The 17899-nt window shown below is 37.9% G+C and overlaps 2 protein-coding genes across 5 annotated transcripts in view; one reads left to right on the top strand and one right to left on the bottom strand.

Moving 5' to 3' along the window:
- Positions 1–605: 605 nt before the first annotated feature.
- On the top strand, positions 606–5008 carry ghsra (growth hormone secretagogue receptor a). The gene is made up of 2 exons (XM_048164828.1): positions 606–1805; positions 2820–5008. The coding sequence occupies exons 1-2, from the start codon at positions 1028–1030 to the stop codon at positions 3122–3124; spliced, it is 1083 nt and encodes a 360-aa protein (XP_048020785.1). The 5' UTR covers positions 606–1027; the 3' UTR covers positions 3125–5008.
- A 2468-nt stretch (positions 5009–7476) lies between these two features.
- Positions 7477–17899, bottom strand: part of fndc3ba (fibronectin type III domain containing 3Ba) — a 157162-nt gene continuing 146739 nt past the window's right edge. For all 4 annotated transcript variants that reach the window (XM_048163038.1, XM_048163041.1, XM_048163039.1 and 1 more), the window contains one exon: positions 7477–11127. In XM_048163038.1, the coding sequence (XP_048018995.1) occupies positions 10816–11127 (312 nt within the window). In that variant the 3' untranslated portion in view covers positions 7477–10815. The remainder of the gene's footprint in view (positions 11128–17899) is intronic.

The raw sequence follows: 17899 nt of genomic DNA, 5'->3' as shown, positions 1-17899 counted from the left end.
TGCATTCTATCCTATCACCTCACGATGGCACTGTTCAACAAGTATCCATCTTCAACACCCTCCGTACTTTTTTCTTTTAAATAAAGTGGATGTTTTTTTTTCTATCCACTTCCGAAACTCTCTAACCATATTCCGCATCCACCTAATCAATGATGAATCAATGACATCAGTAATGGAAGAGTCCTTCAGCTTTCACAGGTGACACGCCGCGCGCATTACACGCCTCTCTCATCCTCCGCGAGGTGATTTCATCTCTCTGACACTTATCTTTCTTCCTACACCAAAGACGCCTTAAATAGCTTTAAGATTAACGATTTCCTGTCCAATGTGGACAGATAACTTAGCAGAAAAAGCTGGACTGCCATCCTTAAATCCTCTGAGTTTTCCTATCAGTTGGAACCATTTTTAGACGTGGAACGGGGGAAGGATGTGTCATGAGGACATTTATTGGACAACTACAAATCTGTAGAATGCAACAGGGTGCGAAATACTGACTGACCTTCCTTTTTAAAGGAATTTCTCTCAGCAATTCTCTGGCAGGGCGCATGTAAGTTACAAAGTAAGTTAAACTATCAAAAAAAAAATTGTCAATTTATTTGTTAAATCTAAATTAAAGTAACAATGGCATTTTTCACGCGCCAAACTGAACAGAGCGCTCGAGCAGCTTACTGTTGCTATGGTTACTTCCACAGGCTGAAGCGACTTGTGTTCGCGAGCTTTTGTTCAGCGCACTAATGTAACTTTTTCTGAACGTTGTTAGGAAACGCTGCCGAAACATATATGTAAAAGAACATGTTTTGAAGATTTATTATACTTATTTTGACTTCTTTTAGGGGGCTTGACGCCGTAATTAGTGAGGTCAGACCTTCCAAAACCCCCATAATTCGCACCCTGCAGTACAGGTTGTATAAGTTAAATTATAAATGTTGGGCAGCACTGAGCGCAGCACGATGGGGAGTCGGTGGGGAGACTGTCCTCCCCGAGCTCTCTCTCAGAGGAGAATCTAGACGCTCCATGATCTCTCAGCATGCCTGCCTGGACGAACCGGTCCAACTGTTCCTTCAACTGCAGTTGGGATGATAACGCGACATACTGGGGCGTCGAGCACCCGGTCAACATTTTCCCCATTCCAGTGCTAACCGGGGTCACCGTCACCTGCGTCCTCTTCTTCTTTGTAGGTGTAACGGGGAATCTGATGACCATTTTGGTTGTGACAAAATACAAAGACATGCGAACCACTACAAACCTGTACCTGTCCAGCATGGCCTTTTCGGATTTACTCATTTTTCTCTGCATGCCTCTGGACTTGTACAGAATCTGGAAGTACCGACCTTGGAATTTCGGCAACATACTTTGTAAACTCTTTCAGTTTGTGAGCGAGTGTTGCACATACGCGACCATTCTGAACATCACTGCTCTCAGTGTGGAGAGATACTTTGCTATTTGTTTTCCTCTTAGGGCAAAGATAGTCGTGACCAAGGGTCGCGTGCGAGGGGTCATTTTGGTCCTCTGGATAGTATCCTTCTTTAGTGCAGGACCTGTATTTGTGCTCGTCGGGGTTGAGCATGAAAATGGGACAAACTCGTGGGATACTAACGAATGCAAAGCGACGGAATATGCCATTAGGTCTGGGCTCCTAACCATCATGGTTTGGGTCTCCAGCATCTTTTTCTTCTTGCCGGTGTTCTGCTTAACTGTTTTGTATACTCTCATCGGGCGAAAGCTCTGGAAGAGAAAGAGGGAGACGATTGGAGAAAACGCTACGAGTCGTGATAAAAACAATAGACAGACAGTGAAAATGCTGGGTAAGTGTCCGGTTTCATCACAGTGTCAGGTAAACGCGATTAAGGTGTTTATCGTTTGCGCACTTTACGCACAAGCGCACCCATTACGCACGGGATGCGCTTGGCACAAAACAGCAGTACAACCCTGCATACACTAAAATGGTTTTGTTAGGGAACCTAAAAATGTACTTTATGTGGTAACACCTAAATTAAATGATTTTATTCAAGCAAAACTTTTCGATATAAATATCTTTAAGAATTTCTGTCGGATCAATTTTCCGTTTATTTAGTCTTTAAACGTAAAGGTCATGACACCTTTACGTTTAATGCATATTCAATCGATTCATATATATATGTGTGTGTTTACCCATTAGGTTTTTTTTTTTTTTGTACAAAATAAAAGCAACTGTGTTGACCAATTAAAATGGTCTGTTACACTTTATTTTAAGGTGTCTATGTTACAATTTAATTATACATTAAAGTTCTAAGTAATAATAAGTAACATGTACTTACTATAGCGTTAGTATTAGGGTGTGGTTTAGGGCTAGTTCATGTAATTATGCACAATTTATAGTAATTACTATAATAACTACATGTAACTTGTAACAAGAATACTGTAAAATAGTGTTACCAAATTGTCCTTTAAGAACAAACTTAAGTAAATATTAAGATTTAGTGATAAAAGAGGAGACACTCATTATTGCAAAGTTTGCGTTGTGAAAGGGTGATGTTATTTTTTTATTTATTTAAAATGTTCATCATAACAGGGTTGACACAATTTGACAAAACATTGTCCACTAAAATCTACAGATAAACAAAAAAAACTTCAAAATAAAATTAAACACATTTACTAACTTTTGTGTGCTGAGAAAAGTGCTTAGAATAACAGTTAAAGTGTGAGTCTTTTGTTATTGTTAACACACATGTTCAAGTTTGTGATTTTTTTTTAACAATATTTGCTTTTTTGCAACAAAGTGAGGAACAAGGTGCTATTTCAGTGTTCATTTACTTTCGTTACCTCTCTCTCCCCGACAGCTGTGGTGGTGTTTGCCTTCGTGCTCTGCTGGCTTCCCTTTCATGTTGGACGCTACCTGATCTCCAAATCCACAGAGATGGGCTCTCCTGTCATGTCTGTCATCAGCCAGTACTGTAATCTCATCTCCTTTGTACTCTTTTACCTTAGTGCAGCAATCAACCCTATTCTGTACAACATCATGTCCAAGAAGTACAGGATGGCAGCTTGCAAACTTTTCGGACTGCGTAATAACCCACGAAGAAGCACATCAGTGGCCAAAGGAGAGAGTCCACCGTGCTGGACGGAATCCACTGCCAGCGTGTGACTGCATGTGAAAGACTCTCTTTACCATTAACAAGCCATTTCAGACCTCATCTACTGCTGCCATCATTTTATAAGATGATAGTCTCTTAATTAGACAAAAGATTTATATGAAGGTCTCGTTAATTTTCAGACAGATCAGGGAGTATTTTAGAAAGATGTCATTAACAGCCATTTGTCTATCCAAGCTCAACATTCCATTAGATACTTAGATGTTTTATAAAAATATGCTTGTAAATAGAGATATAAAAATGGAGAGAAAAAGATAACTTCAGTTGCCTTAAATCTAAATGAAATCTGGATGACAAAATTAGCACTGTAGATACAGCAGTATCCTCATGCGCCTGATGACAGGGACTGCGGAGGTGATGCCGTTCATTTGCCTCGTGCCTGAATGCACGTCATGCTCTTTTAGCAAGTGTTGTCACTTTCTTTTCATAAGGCTCTGCTCCACACCTTAAGCAATACACAGAATCCAAAAGCTTTTGAGAAAAGTTCATTGAAAACAAATAGTCAAAACTGCATTGGTGCATTTAAGTACTCGAAGATCATAAAAGCTTGCATTTTTGTTCTCAGTGTTTCATGTGCTAAATGTATGAACTATTGGTACTGATGTTGAGAAGAGTTTCATTTAAAGCCACTGCAATAACCGTTGTGACAGTATATTTGTACGTTAACAGGCCCTCTTACATCCAGTACTATCTGTTGTGTAAACTGCATGTGTCTTGTGTTCTATAATGATGTACAGTACATAAAATTGCATATTTGTACATTGTAAAATATGTAAATATACCCATGTTTAATTGGATATCAGCTGTGTTGGAGGTTTTCTTTTGTGAATGTTGGTTTTGATAGTAAGAACAATGAAAGCTAGATAGCCAGACAGCCAGCCAGACAGACAGATAGATAGATAGATAGATACAGAAAGACAATTCTGGTCATTTACATAACCCCAGAAATAGACACAGCTGACTATAATGGGCTTTAAATAAATAATAAGGGAAAGTGATGCAATGTTAATTTTAGACACTCTTATTCTTCATCAGGATCAGTGGTTTATTGACTTCATAATATCTCGTTAGAAATGTCGCTTTATGTCTTGTGTCCATGTGTGAAGTCTGACTGTTGGTGTTTTATTGATGTCACATCAAGGTCAGAGTTCCCAGACGGGAGAGAAAGAGGATTACAGAGGAGAATGGTTTCATAAATCAGTCAGATGATCTCCTCATGAGGCAGAAGGTGACGCTGCAATATGAGATTGTCCACCATTAACACATGCCACTTCTGCCTACCATCACCATAAAACTTATAAAAAATAAAAATACCACAGCCCTGATGGAGAGGGGGAGTGTAAACACTCTTCAAAGTGCCAATTACAGCAGGTCAATTAAAAAGAAAAAGAGCATCATACCTGGACAAACCGCTTTTAACGCTTGACTTCAATTGAAAGGCTTTTGCAGGCGTTATAAAAGTCAGATTTTAATTAGTGATTGCAATTAATTTCCACAAACATAACTCTAAGGGCCGGTTTCACAGACAGGGCTTATGCTGTGTTCAGACAGATCGGATTTGGGATTTTTCCCACTTCCTTCTAGGAAATAACGTCTGGAACGCCACTCAAAGTGTGTGAACTCGGGATAAATCCGACGCCAGCGAGACACGTCATTTGAAGTCATTTCCAAGATGTCGGCGCGACCTGCTTCCAATGAATATGAACGTAAAAACAAACTTTAATATTATATAGTAAGTTAATGCAATCTTACGTTAGTTTTTTGCTTTCGTGAGCTGTTTTCAAAGCGATGTTTTATGTTATTTTATTCTATTTTGCAATAATTGACACAAAAACACGATATTCTCTCATAGTGTCATGGCGACATCATATGGTCAATCAATGGTCATCATGTGGTCTAATGGTGCGTTCAAGTCATGTCGGAAAGATCGTATTTACGAGCAGAACCGACATGAACGCCACCACAATGTCGTAAATACCAGTGGGAAGCTCGTAATTTTCTTTAAGCTCCGATCTATACGAGTTGGGGGCGTGTCAGTCAGAAACAGCGAAATACCACAATACTTGCAGGTATTTAGCAGTGACATTGTCAGACTTTTCTATTTACAACGAAGTAAGCTGATTCCAAGCAAAAATACGATAGCATCACAATATAAAAATGTAATATGTAACAATAAATTTTACAATGGCTTCATAAATTAATTAAAAACATAAAAAAGCAACATACAACTAATGCACATTCTTTGCTCTACATTTTCAAGAAGCAGAAGTGTTATTTTGTGTAATTAATTTAGAGAAGGCACACCGCCATCTTACTCCGACGAAAGTGACTTGAACGCACCTACTGTTGTACACACGACTTCCCACCTCGTACATACGAACTTCCCAGGAAGACTTGAACGCACCATAAAGTGGGACATTTAATTTGGCATATTCCCACGTCCAACTCAGCATAAGGCTGCGTTCCAGGCAGGTTTTTGAGCCCATAAGTAACGACTTCTAATCACGACTCACGACTTTGTAGCGTTCCAGGAAAATCATGCCAAACTGCGTAAAAGTGTAAACAAACCAACATGGCGGACCGTGCGGGGCTTATGCTCATTAACAATTATTTCTATCGCCAAAGGTACTTACTCCTTGCTTATTTGAGGAAAACGGCGCATAAGGCAAGAGAAGCTGTTATACCTTTTATTTTTACCGTGCACTTGCATAAACACCGCATCCATAGGGGCTGCCATTGTTGTTTCGCGGGCTATGTGACGCCAGAACACGTAACTGGGAGTACATCGGTCTACTACGAGTTCACAGGTGGGAAGTCACGGCTTTGACTGCTGTTCCAGTGTACTTTCACGGGTAGAAGGTTGGAAAAACACGGGTTACGGGTTGCCTGGAACGCGCATAAGACTAAACGTAAACGAGGATTAGACCTTATTTTAATGAGAGCATTTAAATAGCTTTTATAAAGTACCCTATAAAAAAAAAAAAAAAAAAACATTACTGATGAGTATCTTGAGACAAAACAATGGCACTAACATATTTAAAATATGTCAGTACAAGTTGCTTTCAGTTAAAACAGCTCAAACATGCATTTTAGTCAAGGACTAGACTTAAGCCTTGTCTGTGAAACCGGGGCTAAAAGTCTTCACCAGTTTTGGGGGCATTACAAGTAACACGAGTTACGTTTCAACAAAATATCTGGGTTACTTTTTCAAATAAGTAACACATTTATTGACTGTCAGCTCTCCTGTCCCCATGTTGAGAGAAATTGTGAGTAAGGTGTGTGAACATGATGGTTATTGTAGCTCTAGACTAAATGAGCATGTGTTTAATCATCTCACTTGGACAAAAATAAATTCAGAATTCCTCAAAATGAATCAAAACAATGAAATGCAAACTCAGAATATTATGCAAACCTGGAATAATAAATGTTAAATTACACTTTATGTATTTAATCTCACTTTATTAACCAACGTCTTTGGTGCTGACCTTTAATGATCCTAATACCTGATACTAATAAGCAAAATTGACTTTAGATAAAGTAGTGTAACACATTACGTTCCATTAAAAGTAACCAAGTAATTAGTTACTTTTTTAAGGGAGCAATGTAATATTTTAACATAATTACTTTTAGAAGTAACTTTCCCCAAAACTGGTCTTCACTTGGTAAGATAGTCACAGACTGACATCAGTTTAACTCTGAGCACATACATAACTGTCTATATATGTAAGCTGCAACTGCTTTGAACTACAAATGAAGTGTTACTGGTCATGCCAATAAACAAGACTGAAAAATGAAATGGAGAATCAAAAAAATGTGTCAACTAACAAGCAATTACCACAAAAATACAGCAACATGATGTAACACAAACATTCTAAGACAGACTTGAAGCTAAAAAATAGTCATCTATCATTAATGGAAATGGAGAAAAATAAGTGCATTACTTTTTAGGCATTCTGATGGTGTCTAAGTTATTCAATATTTATTCATTTTTATTCTTTATGAAGCTATTCATCATTTCATTCTACAACATGAATCTTTCCACCGGCTTAACCCTTCTTTATGAATGACTAACTGCTTCAGCATGTTCATACTGTATGAGGTACTTTTGGTGGTGGATGAAATTGGACTAGCAGCTTCAATGAGCAACATCTTTCTACATCAGACACGTCAGCACATTTGCAGAACAGCCTTTCAATAATTCCTACTTGGTGGGTTTTTGAGAATAAGGACATAATCTGAAGTTAGAAATGTAAAATAGCCGATCCAGTGAAGATATTGTGCTAGACGAGAACCAGTGAGTGACTTCAATCATGAAAGATTAACATCTCCAGTACAAAATACAATCTGTCAGAAAAAATTAAAACATTTATTGGGTATAAATATATTACATACACGCTACAGATACAGATAAGTCTTACATACATAGGGTAGTATTTGCAAAAATCTATACATTAACATTGATATGGCAGTTTCTTTTATATATATATGCATATGAAATTGTCTAACATTTACAATACGAGAAAAATGTATGACTTTAAAAATTGTAGATCATGACAAGCCTGGAATGTTTTGTATATTTGTCCTTTTTCTGTCTTTTTTTTTTTTAAACTCTGAGGTAAAAATACACTTTTTTTTTTGGAAAATAGTTGAATACACTTTCGGTTCTATACATTTCTCTGGGATGACTGAGAGCTGATCGATCTCCAAACCATCATTTTCAAATTCATTTTCATATTTAAAACAGAGCACAAATAAAACAGAGATAAAACGGAATAAAATACAATATAAAAATACAAAACTATACTTGGGCCACAAAACTGTTGTGTGTTCTTTTTTTAAATTTTACAAGGACCAATAAGAAAACAAACAAACATAAAAATTGAGATCATCGGTTAGGACCAAATACTACTTACATAATTTTGGGGGGAATACTAACAATAAAAGGACCCCAATGTATTTTCAGACTTTCCACTAAATGTGATCAAGCCTGTGTGGACCAGTTTTACAGATATTTCGTACTGCATGATACTCTCGATTTGAAAGCAATAGCAACATTGACTAGGAAATACAGTTTTATCAAGATAAATTTAATAAAGATTAATGTTTCACTTTAAAAAGTGCTTCATTTCTGTTAGTTGTCATACTATATATCTATATATCTCTATATATATAATTCCTTAGCAAAAATACTGGAATAAATTCACTATTGCGCTATGAAATGTCCGGAAAATAAAAGGAAATTAGAAATGTCACTTGCCTGAAAACAGTTTGATTGTTTCGCTTTCCTTTCGGCGTGAAGCGGCATGTAAGATTTCACCTCAGAAGGATTATTAAAATAAATGGCACAATTTTCACTACTTAAAAAGTGTAGTCACAGATGAAGTTTAACTTAAACTTATGTTTTTCCTTTTCAAGAAATTATGTTCTAGTGTCACAAAGGATTTCTCAAGTAACCCTTTAAATAAAAATAAAAAGCAACATAAAAGTGGACAAGCTTCCGCTTTGGCAAACAGTAAGATAACATAAGCGTATAACACTCTTTAGCAATGCCAAATGTAGCTATGTACTTGTATGTCCCATTACACGCACACAAACACACGCACAAAAAAAAAAGGTTAAACATTTGCTACGGTTCTCTATGAAAAGACAACTAACTGGAGTTCGGCACTTTGTAATAGGAGATGAACAGACATTTGGTTATATATAAATGTTTCAGCATGGTACATGCTATATGTTCCCAATTAATGAAAGACATAAACATTACCAGAATTATGAAAGGAATGCTGGCCTTTATCGTTAATCTACAATACATAGAAAAATAACTGGAAAAAAAAAAAAAACATGCTACAAGAGAGGAAAAAAAAAAAAGTACATAACTACATCTCTTAATTTCTTGAAAAATAAATAAATGAAGATTGCACTTTAATTGCCATTTAAAGTACTGTATGCAATAGATAGTATAAATAACCCTAAAGAATGATACCTTACTTTCCCATTAACTTTGGCAAAGGTATTCTGAGCTAGTAAACGATTTGCTTACGAACAACTGGAGCAAGGCACAGCTTAGGTGAGAAAACAGATCAAATAAATGCATTTAAAACCGCAGAGGCAGATACAACGGAACGAAGCTACTAATGACAGCAATATCAGAATTACTCGGCAACGTTTAGTGTTTCGCAGCACCCTCTCAGAAACATAGTATTTACTTCTTCACCTCTGAAAAGTCCATGTCCCTGAGGTACAATACAGGCTGTCAGTTTATTTCTCCTTTTTAGAAACCTCCTAACCGGTTCTGCAAGAGTAATGTGGGAGAAACTCTTTGGATCGATGGGAACTGCTGGTTTGTACCTTTTACTTGGCTAAAGATGCATTGCAAGCACATCAGGCTGTTTTGGCATGAACATCAGCGGCAGCGGGTGGAGGAATTCACTGCTGCTTTTGACAATAACCTTGGTAAAGCACCTTAGAAATGTCCAACTGGCTTTCACGGATTCAAAGAAGATGAAACATTCAACGCGTTGACACGGGCCGCAGAGAAAACGCAACGGGCGAAGTCCTGGGGACGAACGGCGTTCGCAGAGGCTATTTCGGTTTCACAGCTATGGACTGGCTGTTGTGACTCCAGCCATCAGCTGGTCCCTACGGACACCACACAGAGCCCAAAATCAGTCTGAGAGGGCGGCGTTAGCCTAGCCAAGTCATTCGAGGGGGCCGGAAGGCGAGAAGTAGCCCTGTGTCACTGCACCTTGGGACTAGATGGCCAGTTTTCTTCGGCGGAGGGCATCGTTACCAAATGCGTGGCACGTCAAACTTCCCTTACCCTCGTCCGCCACCACTACTGACCAAAGATAAAGCACCATAGATTGTGAATTGACACGCTCCAAAAGAGAGATCTACTTTAAACTCATCGTTACTTATATTACAATAGCTCTATAGAATCTTATAGATTTATATTTTTATCTATATATATATATATATATATATATATATATATTAGATAACTGATTCCGTTCGTAGGAAAAATAAACACACAATAGCAGCATCACTTAAACCACACTTGGATTGCAACTTGCTTTGGCAGCTTAACGCAGGGGGCTTTACAACAGTCTTACTACGGTAACAGTATTTTGTGTTTCTGAGAAGGATCGTGGTCATGTGTACTGTGACGTAGTACAAACAAAATGCGAACATTACATGATTATGTATAGTAAAACGGCATTGGGTGGACTGTGATCGTGGGTATTACACTATGATAAAGCTATGATTCCAACAACTCGTATATGGCTGAGAAACAAATGCTGTGAAGCACACAAAGTAAGGCCATGAACGTGGAGAAAATACCAATACATTTTCCTCCCAACATATACGTACACTTAAAGGGATACAAAAAAACGAAGCATGCAAAAACAGGCCGTCGCGCAACTCTTTGTAAGGCTTGATAATGTGGTTTTGCTTCCCCAAGAGTTCAGAGCAAAATCCACTCGCTGTAAAAGAGTGGCACAGTGATGCACAGGCAGGCTGGAAGGCATCAGAGAGAGAGAGAAAGAGAGGATGAAAGACAAGAAGAGAGCCTGTATAACATACTCAGCCTACAGTACGTCGCATTGGATGTATACTTTAAGTGTTCGTGTGTTACTCGAAACGTAAATGGCTGGCTGCTGGATCTGCATTGCTTTTATTATCTTCACTTCATGAAGAAGTATTCCACCACAAAAGCGATGAGGAAAGACAGGGCCGCGAAAGCCCCGACTAAGAGACCCGCGAAGCGTTCGTCCGTGGCGAACATGCCTCTGGGCTTCAGGGTCTCGGCCGAGCTGAGATCTCCAGGTAGGGTGAGCTCCGTACGCCGCAGTGTGAAGAGTGAGGATGGGCTGAGGGGTCCGCACAGCTCCTGCGTGCTGTCCTGACACCGGCGGCACACGTACACGCGGAAGCGATAGTCTGTGTTGTTGTGCAGGCCCGAGATCTGGAAGGTTGTGTCCTCTCCCTTGTATAACTGAAAGAAAGAAAGAATGTTTGTTAGAAATACAGCTTAATATGCTGAAACTCTTTAAAACTCACTGCAACGTCAGGAATTGTTAATGTTTACATGTTCAATACAAGTTAAGTTTATTGCATTTATGTTGATTATCACAGAAAATAATCTTAGTTACACATTTTCACAATTTCTGTGGTGTAAAAGCAGAAAATTGAATCTCTTATACAATTATTATTAACAATATATAATTAACAATAATACTTATTAATATTAAAAATATGAATAATTATTAAATAAAATATATGTAATTGTTTTTAAATAATAAACAAAAATTTGCATGATTAAAATAAATATGAAGCTCATTTTTGTTACATTTTACATCAAAATTACATTTTATAATAATCATTCTTTATGATAATAATAATAGTAATAATGTATTTTATGGTGTGACATTAGGATAGAATATGCCACCACAACATTTATATTACGCCTCCACTGTTGTATTGCTTTTCATAAAAATAAAAACCATTGACAAGCGATGTAACCAATCATAACGCCGAATCCGCCATTTTGTCCGACAAAGCAGTCAGGAGTTAGAAGATTAACCTCGTTGGATTAAACTTGAAAAATGGTGTGTACTGACATCTTTCCGCGTTGGAAACAACATTCCTTCTCATGTTCATTCATGTTTATTTGATGCTATTAATTAACTAGTAGGAAGAGATGATCGGTTCACCAGCAGCTTGAGCTGAGGCGCTACAGCGATCTGTCACGACCATGGTCACGACACATTAAAGTGCCACAAAACGATTTTTATCGTTAGAATTTCTTAAAAAATTACACAATTTGAAAGCTGGGACTTTGTTTAATATCATAAGTAACCTGCTCTGTCTTGTCTGTCGACGTGTTGTCCGTATCCTCTTTGCTCTGTGATGTATTTTTCACTCTGTGTGGCATGACAGCGCCATGGCTTGTCGGACAAAGCAACAGTAACTAAGGGGGGTGGGACTTAGCGAAGGGTCAATTCTATCCAGCTTATCCAACACGAGCAGCAGGAATCAGAGTTCACTGATCACGTGACGAGTAAGTGACGATATGACTGACAAGACCATGGCGGAGGATTCGTTGCACAACACAGCCTAAGCATCTGATAAATGTCTTATCTTGTAGAATTCGCAATCAGCACCGGCGCTCCCCATTCACAGAGTACATGCGATATCGCAAAATCGAAAGCGAAGGTAAAACGCATGCACGCATTCAAGTGCGATTTCAATAACCCACATTTTGAAAGCGGCTCCCTGATGCATGCAAATATCTCCCAGTATGAAAGCTATCTTAGGCTGGGCTGTGTAGTTGTAATCATCTCTCAGCTCTGTATCATGCTTATAGAAAAATTAGGTCTCTATTTGCACTTTGAATATTCAGAGTACTTTGATTATGGTTGCACTTATTGTTTGCACTTAAGACTATAGATGCGTCCCAATTCGCGTACTTATGCACTATTCTATGACGTTTTTAAGTATAAATAGTGTGAGTAGAGCGTTCACACTGAAAATTCCAAAAAGAAAAAGTGCACTTTAAATACCCGGATGATGCACTAAATTAACGGAAAAAACGAAGTGTGGAATGTTGGACACTTCATGCACTCAACTGTCGCAGCTTTAATTACGTAGTGGAGGGGGAGGTGGTATCAAACTCCGATGTTAAATGACAAAATAACCAATTCACGCACTACATGGATGAGTGCATAGTGCACAAGTACATAGTGTATAAGTGCATAGTGTATAGTGCGGCATTTGGGACACAACTTAAGAGAAAACGGTTTTAGTCATTTTTATTTCTACGATCAATTTGTGGAAAGGAGTTCAGTTAGGAGGTCAAAAGTCATAAATCATGAACAGTAAGGTCTGAAGAGACTCATATGAAATCATAAAGGAGAGAAGCCAGTCAGTTTGTGGCAAAACCTTTTACAGTGCTTGAGTATTGTTGTCTTTTACTGCATATGATAATTCATACTCAGAAAGTAGAACTGAAATGACATTCATTACAAGATGATTAGTTACAACATTTCAGAGGCAACTGCAGAATATTTTTCTAGTCATGTATTTCATCACTGAGGATTTCTTAAAAACACTGTTTAAAAATCGTGTTCTCGTGAACTCAATCACGCGTCTCGTCTCGTGAGCTGTCTCGTCACACCCCTAGTATTTTATAATAATATTAAAGTTGAACGATTGAATATAACTAATGATTTTATCTATCAGGATAAAGTATAATTCACAAAAAGTAATATTAGGATATGGAGCTTCCAACATTTATTAAAGTTTGAGCAAAGGGAAGCCTTTCTATGGCAATATGATAGATAGTGGCCAACAGGATGCATTCCTCATGTGAGCAAGAGCTTTCATATCCTGTAGTTTTGACAATGCCATTATGTGCCACAAAAATATAAGGTATGAAGGACAGTCTAGATAAGAACACTAAACAGAAAAAGATGATTTTCACCACAAAAACATATCTTCCAAGTACACTACATGCATGATATGCTGTTACAAACATTAAACATTCAAGGAAGTCTAATTAAAATGCAGAATAGGTCATGTGTGGGAAGAAAATACCATTCTATCAGAGCACTTGCTATGTATGAGGCTTTTCACATGTGGCTGATTTTGGTTGCCAAACAACAGCTGTTCAATTTCACTGGAAAGCCACCCACAATTTGTAACCTTCCTTACTCACTGCTAAGATGATGGACACATTTTCATTTGTTGACATAAATGAAACAAAGAAAAAAGTCATATCACCATGCAGCTCTAATAGCACAGTGAAGCCAGGAGCTAAATAATTGCCTGGTTTCACAGACAGGGCTTAGATTAAGCCAGGATTAGGCCTTAGTTCATTTTGGATATTTAAGTAGCTTTTAAATATTAAGTGTGCGTCTTGAGACAAAACGATGGCACTGACATATTTTAAGATATCTAGTGTAGGACTAGGCTTGTCTGTGAAACCAGGCAATTAAGACCTTCATAGTTTTTTTTGATGCATGGATAAAGTGGTCCGTCACGATCGGTTGAGAGTCCTTTATTTTCTCCAAACCTCTATTGAATTAGAAAAGCTGTACAAAAACTGATCAGAGAGGATTAAAAAGTAGAACTTCAGCTCAGTGCACACCAGACTTACACTACTTTTGAAAACACTAATGTATCACAGATATACACAAGCTATGCAAATACATTTGGAAACTGTCCCTCTCAGCAGTATAATGCATCGAAAAAGATAAACTTAATAGAAGTTGTTTCTGGCAACCCTTTTTGACAGCTACTATTTCATTTTTCCATTTGCAGGGAGGAATGAAACATGCCATTTGAGTTCAGGACAGCATGTAAAACTGAGACGGCAACAGCGTCCGTTAATGAAAGTTGACAAAAACAAGCCAATTACTCATGAGTAGACAAAATAAAACTAAAAACAAGCTGAATCTAACAGAACAAAAAATAAAAATACAATAAAATGCAATAAAATACACATTCATTTATTCAGGTCCATGAGTGCAGACCATATATATAACTGCACAGGAAGATTTCACTATTTGTATCATTTAGCTTTTATGTTTCCAAAACAATACAGGATATAGAGTCGATATTGAATATTTTATTGTTCAAGCTCATTTCCTACTATTTCCATCTGTTGCTAAAAGTTAATCTTTAAAAGCACTAAACATTTAATAACCATGTTAAATGTAATCTTTAGCAAATCTCAAAACGGATATCCATTTTCCATACTGTATAGTTTTGTGCGTGTTTTTTTTTTTTTTTTTTGAGTTAAAAAAGTGCAGAATTGTAATATGTACCATTTATTGGTTCTCGACCATAACATGAATAGAGTTAAAGGGCAAAATTGCAACTAACTTTGGCAAGATGTCTTTGCTTGCATAATGTTAATTCAGTAATGTATATTGCACATGCATTAGCTGTACAGTTAGCTGGGTGAAAATGATCTGAGATGTAGACAGGATTTGTCCTGGATCCTGCTCTGTCTATAAATTTGACATGTTTTATATAGTGGAATAAGCTGGTGAAATTGAGACGTACACTAGTTGCTAGCCACATTAGCACAGAGTTCACACAAACACACCAGAACCAGAGCAAACAGAACACAGCATCTGCTGCCATTAAATTCTCACTTCTCTTTACAAGCAAACAATCTGCTCCTCGCATCCATTTTAACAGCTGACAGAACAAGGCACACATTAGCACAGTAATAGGAACCATGCCAGCTTCATTAGACATTAGAGCAGCAGCGAACTTGCCCTAGCAGAGAGATATATGAGTGAAGGAAGAGATCTGATTGGTTTGCTTTGGTCATGACAGAAGCGGTCACGTAGAACTCCATGGAGAGACTGCGTGGCCTTCAGATCCATTCAATGCTCAGTGGATTTAGATTCACCAGCTGATCTACTATGTGGCCATTAAATAAAAAAATGATGGCACATTTGTAACAGAATTGACAAAAAATGTGTTCTTACACAGACACACACAGGAATGTTTGAAAGCAGCCATCTATCAGTGGATCCCTAATATATCCACTGATAGATGCCTGCTTTCAAGCACTCCCATGTGTATCTGTGTAAGCGCTTGATGAAGAGCGTTTTTGAAGCGTTGATCATTATAGCCAATTACAGACGTATCTGTTGAGCATATGAACACAATGGCCAATCAGGTATTTAGAATCAGCTCAACAGTGCTCAAAATGCTAGGGGCAAATGCTGGTATCGTCACATTTTTAAAATTTCAGTACAGACTTGGTACTGAAGTCAGTAATTTTGACAACACTACTAAAACACTAACCTAACAGTCTACTAATACTCTAATTAGAGTTAGTTGACATGTTGATGAACTTGAATTGAATTTTCTAGTAATAACCAATGGCAGAACCATACGTCACAGGAGTCTGAGCACAACAGCGCCAGGTCAGTAGTCTCACACTGTTGTTGGGTTGGAGCATCATTAAAGGGTTAGTTCACCCAAAAATGAAAATGATGTCATTAATGACTCACCCTCATGTCGTTCCAAACCCGTAAGACCTCCGTTCATCTTCGGAACACAGTTTAAGATATTTTAGATTTAGTCCGCGAGCTTTCTGTCCCTCCATTGAAAATGTATGTACGGTATACTGTCCATGTCCAGAAAGGTAATAAAAACATCATCAAAGTAGTCCATGTGACATCAGAGGGTCAGTTAGAATTTGTTGAAGCATCAAAAATACATTTTGGTCCAAAAATAACAAAAACTACGACTTTATTCAGCATTGTCTTCTCTTCCGGAATCCTTTCCATTGAATTGATTCCATTGAACCCTTTCATCTGTCGGTGTTGATAACGCACTTTTACGTCGTCGTGGTTGTTTTTGGCGATTAGGACATCCGCGACATTTTGAAGCATCGAAAATACATTTTAGTCCAAAAATAACAAAAACTACGACTTTCTTCAGCATTGTATTATATTCCGGGTCTGTTGTCAATTCGCGTTCACGACTCCGCTGCTTCTTCTTTCCTGTTTTACGGCGGTTGGCATCCAGCTTATTGGTGCATTACCGCCCCCTTCTGCTCCGGAGTGTGGTTCACGACTCCGCAGTGACACTTCTGATGCAAGACGCTGCTGACGTGTTATCTGGTGCGCCCGAGCTTCGTTTACAGTCTGAGGGAGACACACGCTTTATTCAAGCTATTCTACATTGTTTGTATTTTGGTATTGCTATATTTTTTAAAATGGTGCGTAAGTGTGCTTGTCGCGGATGTCCTAATCGCCAAAAACAACCATGTCAACGTAAAAGTGCATTACCAACGCCGACAGATGAAAGGATTAAATGGAATCAATTCAATAGAATCAATTCAATGGAAAGGATTCCGGAAGAGAAGACAATGCTGAATAAAGTCATAGTTTTTGTTATTTTTGGACCAAAATGTATTTTCGATGCTTCAAAATGTCACGGATGTCCTAATCGCCAAAAACAACCATGGCGACGTAAAAGTGCATTACCAACGCCGACAGATGAAAGGATTCAATGGAAAGGATTCCGGAAGAGCATACAATGCTGAATAAAGTCGTAGTTTTTGTTATTTTTGGACCAAAATGTATTTTCGATACTTCAAAAACTTCTAACTAACCCACTGTTTTTATTACTTTTCTGGACATGGACAGTATACCGTACATACATTTTCAATGGAGGGACTAAATCTAAAATATCTTAAACTGTTTTCCGAAGATGAACGGAGGTCTTACGGGTTTGGAACGACATGAGTCATTAATTTACACTCATTAATGACATCATTTTCATTTTTGGGTGAACTAACCCTTTAAGGGTAAGTTAAGCGGTTGAGTGGAGATTGCATTCATTAAGGTTGAGCTTTTAGTTATAGTGAAGTGTAGGGTTAGTTGTTAGGTTAGGTTACACAATTGTCAGCAGCACCCCAACTTCAGATCTGACGCTGCTGGCCTGGTGCTGTTGTTCTTAGACTGCTGTGATGTGTGGTTCTGCAGTTAGATATATCTCATTTTCCAGCTTTCTGTGTTTTCACTGTTATTCAGTAGGGGGTGCTATTACACATCTTCTGAAAGTGTAAAGAATCTCCGGATCAAAACACAGGCAAAAAAAGCAGCAGAAACTAGTGATAAAAGCACTGCTAATGCACATTGTAGTCTTTGACAAAAATGCGATTTTCTCAGCTTTCGTTCAAAATGTTGTTTTTGTTTGTTTGTTTTTTTTACATCAGAGGCTCTGTTCTGTCTTTT

This window comes from Megalobrama amblycephala, linkage group LG17, assembly GCF_018812025.1.
Source record: "Megalobrama amblycephala isolate DHTTF-2021 linkage group LG17, ASM1881202v1, whole genome shotgun sequence".
NCBI lineage: Eukaryota > Metazoa > Chordata > Actinopteri > Cypriniformes > Xenocyprididae > Megalobrama > Megalobrama amblycephala.
This window is presented reverse-complemented; position numbering and strand designations above follow the sequence as displayed.

Bases quoted from the DNA above. Each gene is read 5' to 3' on its own strand.
- ghsra (XM_048164828.1), top strand. From the start codon at position 1,028: ATGCCTGCCTGGACGAACCGGTCCAACTGTTCCTTCAACTGCAGTTGG. The intron at 1,806-2,819 runs GTAAGTGTCCGG...TCTCCCCGACAG, and splicing joins ACAGACAGTGAAAATGCTGG to CTGTGGTGGTGTTTGCCTTC.